This window comes from Fukomys damarensis, unplaced genomic scaffold, assembly GCF_012274545.1.
Source record: "Fukomys damarensis isolate Sample0158 unplaced genomic scaffold, DMR_v1.0_HiC HiC_scaffold_17, whole genome shotgun sequence".
In the NCBI taxonomy this organism is placed as follows: Eukaryota; Metazoa; Chordata; class Mammalia; order Rodentia; family Bathyergidae; genus Fukomys; species Fukomys damarensis.
This window is the reverse complement of record NW_022900929.1, coordinates 24,467,360-24,477,857: the sequence shown is the minus strand read 5'-3', so window position 1 is coordinate 24,477,857 and position 10,498 is coordinate 24,467,360. Positions and strand designations below refer to the sequence as shown.

The following is a 10,498-nucleotide window of genomic DNA, read 5'->3' as shown; positions in this document are numbered from 1 at the left end:
ACTTGGGCCAGGGTCGGGGGGAGTCGGGACGCGGTTCTCGCTCAGGCCTGGGGGAGGTTCACCGGCCCTGGCGACTGAGCGTCTGGCGTCGTAACTTGCTCGCCATGGAAGTTGATGCTCCGTTCCGCCGCCGTTAGGACGTCCCCACTATGTCCCAAAGCGGCAGGACACACGGACAGCGCGACCCTTCCCCCGTCCCGGATCTTATCTGCCCTACCGGTGCCCAGGAACGTTCCTTAGGGTAACAGCGCTTATTCCCATACCACCTTCTTTTTACTTTTTTGGTTTAGTGTTCATTCTTTTAGCAAATGATGGTCCACATAGTTTGTGATTTTTTTTTTTTCTCAACTGGCTAAATAAAACCTTAGGGATTCATTATTACCTTTTGACTTGGTCTTACTAACCATGAAACCCGAGAATAACAGAGTTAATCCAACCCCTTCATTCTGCAGAGGCGGAAAATTAGTCCCAAGGTCATTCTTTAGTTGGTAACATTCCTCTCTGATGGTCGTTCTGAGGGTTTTAGACCCAGTGGCTGTGGGAGCAGTTCAACCTGTGTCTTTAGAGTGAACAGAGACATCCTGCAGGTGCAGGGGCTTGAGGGATGGCAGCAGGGATGTTGTGCCTCTTACAAGCAAGGCCTGGGCCATACTGTGGAGTGGTTTGGCTCCTAGAATAGCCCAGAATGAAGGGATCTGAACTGGAACCCGAGCCTGCAGACTCCGGGCACGTCATGGGTGGTGGGCGCCTACTGACTTTCATGGCCAGCTGAAAGTACCCAGCCCTTTGAGCTCATAAATAGAGTAAGCAGTGGCCCATCCTTAGGAAAGCCAGGTTGACTGACTCAGGGGTTCAAGGTCCCTTTCCTTGCATTCCTGCCCTGTTGGTCAGAAGAGTGGGAGGCAGCATGGAGTGGCTGAGCCTGTGTAGGGCTGCCATAGGCATTTAAAATTCATCCTGAACTTAGTGTGGTGGCACTCCGGGAAGCTGAGGCAGGAAGATCACAAATTAGAGCCCAGCCCGGGCGATTTAGGGACTTAGTGAGACCCTGTCTCACGAAACTCCTGGTGTATTTAGTGCCTAAGCAACCTCCTTTGTAGACAGGGGTTAAAGGAGGGGTAAATGTTGGTGTGGTAATTCTGAGAGTCTGTAAGGCCTGAACAGTGTACCTGTGGTAAGAGGCATTTGATAATGGTGATTTGATCTGTGTGTGGCAATTTGTAATTTTCTGAGGGGTATGCACTGCAAAACTGAGGTCACAAAACCTTTAGTATATTCATTTTATAGAGAAAACTGTGCTTGTTATGGTATGCATGAATTTAGGGCACATGCACATTTTCGGTCAGGACTCCCGAGGGGCCCCTCTACAGGCTTCAGTGGTGGTGCAAGTCTAGCCCAGATGACAGTGCTTCTGGAGACCCCTGGCCTGTTTCAGGCAGCTGACTATAGTCCTTAAACCTATATTAGGTGGGTACTGTGGGAGCAAATTTTGAGGTAACTGCTGGGAAGAGGTGAGGCCAGATCACCGTTTAGAGCCCACCTCTTGCAAAAGGGCATTTCCAGTCAATGGTGTTACCTGGAGCTCTGGGTGAATCCCAGGGATGACATCATGCCATGTGGACATAGAGGCCTGGGTCCTGGAGCTCACCCACTGGTGCAGTCTGCCCTCCTGAGCAGGCCTATTCCCTCCTTCGCCATCTCTTGTCTTTGCCCTGGCCTGGCCTTCTCAGAACTGCCCACATCTTCCTTCCTTGCCTGGCAGTGGCTTTTCTCCTGCTCTTGGAAGGTTTGGGTTTCCCTGGGTTCTGTCATCCACCCCTGCCCATCCTGGTATGTGTTCTCTGCATGGTTGCATTCATTCCATCACTGTTAGCTATTGGTTCATGATTCACAGGTGTGTTTCTGGGCTCTTTGGGGTCCTGTGTTCCCCGAAAGTGTATGTAGTGTTGGTGTGGTATTTTCTTAGAAGCAAAGTCTTTATTTTTAAATTATTTTTAATACTGCTTTCATCAGATTCTCAAAGACACCTTTACCTGTAAAATCACAGCCATCCATCCTGAATTCTTGGATTTTCATTTCCAGCTGTACACTAGATATAGCTCCTCAAGTTTTTAATAATTCCTCAAAAATTTTAAATGAGCTTGAGTTACCTGAGTAAGCTGTATTTTTTCAGATTATATTGGAAGATAATTTGGGTTACACAGAACGTGTAAACAAAGTAAAACAAATGTAATTCAGGTTTCTGTAGACCACTGTTGTTGTTGTTGTAGTACCAGGGATTGAACTCAGGACCTTGCATTACACTTGTGAGGCCAGCACAGTGCTACTGAACTAAATCCACAGCCCTGTAGACCACCATTCCTAAAATTCTGGTGTAGAGCAGGTCCCGTGTATCTTTAGAGGATCCATTTCAAGATGCCCAGTGGGTGGTTGAGACCTTGCCTGAGGCCAAACCCTACGTATGTCATGTTTTTCCTCCATGTACACACCTATGATAAAAGTTTAGTTTATACATTAGGCCCAGTAAGAGTAATAACAATAATTGCTATTAAAGTGGAACATTTATAACAATATACTGTGATAAAAGCTTGTGATTTGGAGCCTTTATTCAGTAAGGGTTACTTGAACACAAGCAGAGACTGCTCATGACTGACAGGTGGGGTGGGTTATGCATCATGGATTCTCTGGAAAAAGGGATAGTTTCCCTCCTGGGTGGACAGTACAGTATTTCACCATGCTACTGAGAAGATGCACAAAATTGAAAACTTAGCAATGATTTATTTCTGAAATTTTTCATTTAATATTTCTAGGCTGCAACTGACCACCATTAACTGAAGTTATAGAAAGCAAAGCCATGCATGGATAAGGGAAAACTATTTTAGATAATCTGTCACTCTAGAGACGGTGGGATAGAAACTACTAGAGCTCTTCCTTCCCTGCTGCCCATCTGACAGATACTTCCTTTGTATTTACATATTATATTTGGTTTTTGCTCAGTTTCTATAGAAGTGCAGTCTTACTGTTCTGCAGCTTGCCTTACAAGACCAACAGTGTGCCTAGAAATTCTTTCTGTGTTGGAATAAGAAACAAATCTACTTAATTTTGATTTATAGAAAATTCTGTGGTGTGGGCAAGAATATTTACAACTTTGTCCAAGACACTGCTGCCCATCTCTGTCTCTGGGGCATCTGGAGGAGATGCAGAGACTTAGGCTTTGTGGTCAGAATCCTCGCTGTTTACATTGATACTACTAAATTCTCTTCATAAATGGTTATACCATCTTCCCTTTCACCACCAGACTTTTTAGCTGTGGTTTTTCATTGTTGTTGTTGGTGTTTTTGTTTCTTTGTTTTGTTTTGTTTTTTGTGAAATAGGGCCTGACTCTGTAATAATCCTGGCTGGCCTTGAACTTTCATTCTCCCCAGTGCTGGGGTTACAGGTTTGTGCCAGCATTCCTGGCTTCATCACTAGACTTTAAGGGTTCTCTGTACCTCCTACACACGATGGTATCAGCCCAAGAAGTAGGACGCTAATGGCATCTTCATTCACCCAGTTTGTAGCAACCTCATCCCTGTCCCCTTGTGTTCCCTCAGAAATATTCAGTCTCACTTTGTTTGATCTGATTGGTAACATCAAGTTCTAACCACCCACATTTCATAAGTAACATTTGATCTGCATAAGTGAACTCATCCTACTCCTCAGCTTTTTGTTGCAGAAAATATGGTCACTGTCACAGTGAAATCATCCCACACATGGAGTGAGGCCTGTCCCCGTAAGGGAAGAGCTTAGGTTGGGCAAGGAGGGATGCAAGTGGGTGAGGGACCTGTGGTTGGCACCAAGATTGTGCCATGATCAGGGTGAGAAGAAGCTACATAACACTGGCCCCAGACCAAAACTGGAGGTTCCTCTGTGAGGCTGGAGCCTTGCCTGAGGAGGATGTTACCTGTGCTGGGGTCTTCTCTTCCCCTTCCCTGTCTTTTCTCCTCTCCTATTCTTTCACCCACCCCTGACCTTGCCATGCCTCTCCCTTTCTCATTCTCCTTCCCTTCTGCCCTTAACCCTGCTGTCTCCTCCTCTTGCCATCTCCTTAGGGTCTGTCCTTGGTGCTTGTCCTTAATAACCTCTACTGACAATTCTGGCCTACTTACCCCCTCCTCATAGGTACATCATCATACCTGGGAAATCTTTTTTATTTATTTATTTTTTTTTGAGACTGGGTCTTGCTATGTAGTTTAGGCTGGCCTTAAACTTGCTGCCATCCTCTTGCCTCAGCCTCCCAAGTGTTGGGATCACAGGTGAGCAAGCCCTACCAAGCCCGGCCACACCTACATTGGCAACTAAAAGCATTCCCGTTAACATTCATTGGCCATGTAAAAGTGCTTGAGTTTTGTTTTAATCCCACTTCTTCCCTGTGTAGGGAGTCTGTCCTGATACCAGCCTCTTGCAGGGAGGGACTGTCCTAGCTTTCCCACTGCAGTGTGGTCTGGACCCAGTGGCCCAGGCTGGGGAGGAACAGACAAGGCAGATCTTATGCTTGGGAGAAGTGCAGCCAAACCTTGTCCTTCTTGGAGTCTCTGTGGTGAGGTTCTCCAGCCAGCACCAAGCAAGGAGCCTCAGGCTTCCTTGCCACCTCTCTGAGATGTAGGATGGAAGGGGAACAGGACCGGAGCAGTCACCTCTCACCTCAAAAACAGAGCTGTTCTTTATTATCCAAAACAGTTCATAATTATTGACTACACTGCGGGGAGCAGTGGCACCTGTGATCGCAGTGCTACGCAGCTGGCCGCACCTGCTTACCCCATGTGCAGTCTTGTCTTGCTCCACCCAGGGAAGGACTGGGCTTGGTGCTGGGCAGCTGTGAGAGAGGAAAACAAGGTCTGGGCCTGCTCTCAACCTCTGTCCTATTTGATCTGGGCCTCCACGGACCCGGGCCAGGGACTCTCCAGTCCCACCTGGGTCTGCAAGAAAACAGGGGCCTGACTGACTTTAGAAGTTTAGGCCTTTTTTTTTTAAACCTTCAAGTGCACTTTACTTCACATAGGCCAAAACACAAAATAATGTACTACAAGCAATACTTTGGTTTGTAAAATACTATAGTTGATTTATATAATTAAATGAAATTAAAGCTGTACCTAATTATAAACATAATAAAGGGAACATAAACTTTTTTTTTTTTTTTTTTTTTTTGGTACCATGGATTGAACTCGGGTCCTTTAACTTTCGAGGCAGGCGGCAGAACCACTGAGTTAAATCCTTGGCCCTGAACATAACACTCTTGAGATCAGAGGTTATCCAGCTCTGATAGTCAGGAGCCCGGCAAATGATTCACCTTTCCCAGCCATGATTTCCTTACCTGTAAATAAACTAAAATTCCTAATTTACAGAATATCATCAGCTTTAAATGAGGTTATATGTTTACTATAGTGCCCAGCATGTTACCTCAATAATTACTAGGTATTACCACAGTCATCCATTTTCTTGTGTTTTTAATTTTTATTTTTCAATTTTAAGTTTTTTGCAACAGGGTCTCACTAGGTACAGTAGTTCAGGCTGGCCTTGAATTCACTGTGTAGCCCAGGCCGGTCTAGAACTCATGGTGATCCTTTTTCCTCTGCCTCTCAAGTGCTGGGGTTACAGGTTTGCACCACCATGCCCAGATCTTTTTGTTTCTAATATTCTGTTAATCTGGAAATTTTTCTTTAAGTTTCCTTTTTTTCCCCCTCACAATTTCATTCTGGCATACCTCCTGTGACAGGAATAAAACAAGGATCTGGGAAACCAGAGGCATAAGTTTCAATCTACTTTCACACCAAATGATAGTGTGTGGGAGCATCCATTAGCAGTAGCAGGGATTTGCATTTTACAATATGCATATACTTAAATTTTTTTAAAAGTTGACTTACCATCATTTCAGAGCTTTATCTTCATTGCTAATTTAAATTCCTTTAAAAGAGGCTGAGACTATTTTTGCTCTAAGTTTACCTCTTTCTCTTCTGCACCTAGGTAACTTCTAGAACTGTACTAGAACTGAGATCCTGGTTTCTTGTCCTAGTCCTGCTTCACTGACAGTGAAGCCTCAGTGGGATGGACACCTGCTTCCTCCCCTTGCCTTTGTCCCTCTGAAGCCCATACCTTCCTTCACTTCTTGTGGCCCAGGAAGAACTGTTAGGCATGATACTTTCCTCTCCCTTCCCCTAGAGAAATGGGTACACTGCTCAGGAGTTCACATGGATCATCCCCAGAATTTGCTTTTTAACTAGTGGGCTCATAAACATAGAAATGATGCCAGTTGGAATTACTATGACTGTAAGTAGCCAAGCAGTGGCTCATTTCTTATGTGTTGAACACCCAGGCCTGCTGAATCAGGACCTCCAGGTATTAGTACAAAAGCTCCTTAGATAGTTGTGTTGGGCAATTGCAAAGAAAGGAGAAAAAAGACAAGGAAAGGTAGCCCTGGCCCATTCTCCACAGAGTGGCAGAATTACAGGAAGCCCTTTCAGGCCTTGCAGAGGTAGAGAGAGAACCACCTTGGGCCAGACATTAAGTTGTGAACCCTGGGTGGTTCTCTCTGTGACCTGGCACTGGTCAGTCCAGCCTTTCTGCAGAAGTTTGAAGCAAGCCAACTGAGCACACTGACTCTGAGGGTCAGGGCATCTACACTGGGGTGCCGACTGTGCCAGAAGGTACCCCGGGAGGGCACCCTGGGGATATAGGGGACTTTGTTTAATCTCTTTTGTTGTTTTTAAGCAACTTATTGACAGTACTTATCTGAGACAGGTTAGGTTACTTTTATAAATGATAGACCTCATTTGCAAACCTTATGGATTTGTAGTTTCATTTCTAGGGTGACTTTGTATTTTGGAGATGTTTTAACATATGTCTTGAATATTGGCAAGAGAAAATCTACTCATAAAAAACACCTTTAGATTTAGTTCAGTGGTTTCGCTGCCTGCCTTGCAAGCACAAGGATCTGAATTTGATCCCCGGCACCAAAAAAATAAATAAATTAAAAAAAAATAAATAATTACCTCTAAGCAGTAGCTGTGGCCGAGTAGTTAAAGCAATGGACTAGAAAAATTACCTCCAGGTGGATGTGGTGGCACAGGCCTGTAATCCCGATGCTCTGGGAGGCTGAAGCAGGAGGACTGCCAAGTTTGAACCTAGCCTGGTCAACTGAGTGAGACCCTGTCCTGGCCGTGTGTGCTGAGGTTGGCAGATCCCTCTCTGGGCCTTCTTTCTATGCTACAGGGTAGTTTTGTGTCAGTCTGATCCAGCTAACCTGAAGAATACCATAGACTGATGGCTTAAAGCAGAGAAATTTACTTTCTCACAGTTTTGGAGGTCTCAGGGAAGGACCTGCAGCTTTGGATTCTGGTGGGAGCCTTTTCTCTGTGTGTCTGCAGAGCAAGAGCAGCCCTCTCTTACAGGACATCAAGCCCATACTTACAGCCTCAGCCCCATCTCTGAATAAAATCACATGAGGATAAAACCTTCAACAGAAGGATTTTGGGGAACAGTTCAGTTCAAGTATTAGTATCATGCATGTAGTAAAATTGTAAAGTGCAAAAAACATAAGCTTATCTGGCATGATAATGCATGCCTCTAATCCTGGTTCTTGAGAATGAGGTGGGAAGATGGCAAGTTTGAGTTTAGCTGGACTATATTTTGAGATCCTGACCCCCAAAAATAAAACAATGAAACAAGCATGGCCAGGCATGGTGGCACACCCCTATAATCCCAGCACTCAGGAGGCTGAGGCTATAGGATCCCTTCGAGTTTGAGACCAGCCTGGGCTACACAGTGAGTTCCAGGGCAGTCTGAACTACATAGTGAGACCCTGTCTCAAACAAACAAAACACAAGCTTGGCTCAGCCTTGTTACAATCCCAGCATTTTGAGGAGCAATGCTGGACCCTCAAGCCACGGTGTGTGCCTCTCAGTAAGTTGTGATGGCAAACAGTTTGGTGGGGGAATAAAACACAGAATTTACAGGCGTCTACACTGATGTAAATGAACACAAATATGGGGTTGCTGTCTGTATTCTTGAAAGAGGTAGAAAGAGGTAAAGTGAAATTCCTGCCCAGGGCACTGTCTGGGAGGTGCATCCTGGACCAGCCTCTCCCTTGCCTGGGATTCTCTGTCAATGTCCTTGGGCCTTTGGGCCAGGCCTGCAGCTTCCTATTTTTAACTCATCCTGCCATTTTCTGTTTTTAAGGTAACCTTTTTTTTTCCTAATTAAAAAAGCAGTATGTAACATATTCTTTGCAGGAAATTGATGAGAAGGCAGTGAAAAACTGCTGTTTTTATCAGCATACCAGGGTTAGAGGAAGTTAGAGGTTTCCTCAGGGCTTTGTCTGTAGTACTAAGACAGCAGGGACACAGTGAACTTTAGCTTCTGGAACCACGCTCACTGGGGGGCAGAAATCCCTGGGCAGGGGAGGAGCCCCCAAGGGACACACTGGAGTAACAGTCACAGGTGGTGACTTGTCCTCTGGGAGTGTGCACTGGATGAAGGCAGAATTTGCTGAGAAACTGGGATCTCTCAGGGGCCTGTGCCCATCCCCTGTGCCACAGACTGTGGTTTAGAATAAACTCTTAGGTGAATATTGTTTGAAGGGCACCAGATTATCAAGTTTTAAGGCACCCCTTTGTCTCACCTGTCCTGACCCTGACTCAATCTCACTTTTTTTTTTTTTTTTTTTTTTTTTTTTGTTTTGAGCCAGGGTCTCACTATATAGTTGAGACTGACCTGGAACTCACTGTGTAGCCCAAGCTGGTCGCAAACTAACATCGGTCCTCCTACCTGATCCTCCTGCCTCAGCTTCCCGAGTGCTGGGATTACAGGAATGAGCCACCACACCCAGCTCAGTCTCACTTTAATAGCTCCATTAGTTTTTTAAACAGATGCTTCTGTTAAGAAATGCAAATAAACTGATGTCTTGTTTTCCAGATACAGTAATCTCTACTAACATTTTAGGCTTTTTATTTGGCAATCGTTTCCACTTAAAGAAAATTACAAAAATAATAAGGGCCCTTCCAGCAGGTCACAAAAGCACACATAAGTAATCCCAATACTCTGAGAGGCTGAAGTAGGAGGATTGCAAGCTCAACTCTAGCCTAGGCAATTTAGTGGCTTAGTGAGACCCTGTCTGAAAATATAAAAAAGGGCTGGGGATATCGCTCCATGCAAAGGCTGAGCATTCCACCCATCCCCAGTACCAAGAAAAAAAAAGCACCTTCCAGGTATTCCTTTCTTTTTTCTCCTTCCCTCCCTCCTTCATTTCTTTCTTCCTTTTGCAGTGCTGGGGATGGAACCCAGGGCCTTGCACACACAGAGCAAGCACTCTACTGGAGCTAATCCCCGGCTGGATTTTCCTGCTCTTACCGTTGTCTTCTATCATTCTCTCACATACTCCTGAACTCTTACATGTGTGGACACTGATCCTACTTATCCTACTTATGACCTGATCTCCATCAAAGCCCCACCTCTCGATACCACTTTGGGTATAGGGTTTCAGTGTACAAATATCAGGATAACATAAATATTCAGTTCATAGAGATAAGTTACATTCATCACCATACTTTTCTGTAAATATTTCAGTGTTTATTTTCTAAGAATACAGTTACTTTCTTATACACATAATCATAAAGTTGATTGCATCTATATTTTTGTTTTGTTTTGTTTTGTTTTTGAGACAGAGTCTTGCTGTGTATTCTAAGCTGGCCTTGAACTTAATATGTGGCCTAGGCTGGTCTTGAACTAATTATGGGCTTGTCTTCCTGATTGATCATTGCTTTGCCTTCTTGGCCTTTCCAGAAGGTGGCATGGAGCGGGCACACAGTGGCTGCCAGTCCTCCTCACAGGTTCGTTTTATTACTCACTATGCCACTAAGCTCTTCACTACCTAGGCACTGTTGTTTGTATTTTTCCTGTCACTGTGCAGTCTAAAAGGAGATTTTTGGCATATTTTGTTTGATTTGCAATAGTGGGGTAGAACCCAGGGCCTTCTGCAGGCTAGGCAAGTTTTCTAGCACTGAGCTACATCCCCAGCCCTAGAAAGAGACATCTGAAGATTGGGAAAGTAGTTTTTTCCTCACCAGCATTCTCCTGCAAGAGTTAGCATTTGTTGATATTTCTTTTTGCTTGAGCCAATCTTGAGTAGGATGATTGTGTAATGGGACTGTTCCCCCATACCATCCCCTCCATATTTAACATTTGTGAGCCAGAGCCTCCTTCCTTCCTTCCTTCATTCATTTTGGTATGGATTCATTAATTGATAATTTTTAGTGCTTTTAAATTAATCACTGTATTTAGTTTTGCTTGTGCTCCATTGTCCCAGATTTGGCCTGGGGCAGCCCCTGGAGTTTGTGCCTGTGTTCTGTGGTGTGTCCCACAGCATCTCAGCGTGCTTCTTTACTTTCTAAACTAAGATGCTCAAACTCCTGTTGCCCTCTTCCTGTTCCAGCCCTGGCATAAGTCGGGATCTCCAAGGAGTCTT

At 44.8% G+C, this 10,498-nt stretch overlaps 1 protein-coding gene across 7 annotated transcripts in view; it reads left to right on the top strand.

Annotated features, from left to right (window-relative positions):
• The window catches only part of LOC104862752 (up-regulator of cell proliferation), a 43,069-nt gene that overhangs the window by 21,839 nt on the left and 10,732 nt on the right, over positions 1-10,498 (top strand). For 2 of the 7 annotated variants that reach the window (XM_033764909.1, XM_010624955.3), the window contains exon 1: positions 9,844-9,863. The exons of 3 other annotated variants lie outside the window; for them this stretch is intronic. Coding sequence is in view for 1 of the 4 variants with exons in the window: in XM_010624956.3 (XP_010623258.1) it covers positions 150-241 (92 nt within the window). In the remaining 3 variants the exon portion in view is untranslated. Of the gene's footprint in view, positions 1-23; positions 242-9,816; positions 9,864-10,498 lie in introns of those variants that run through there. 2 more of the 7 variants (XM_010624956.3, XM_010624962.1) reach the window with 2 other exon arrangements.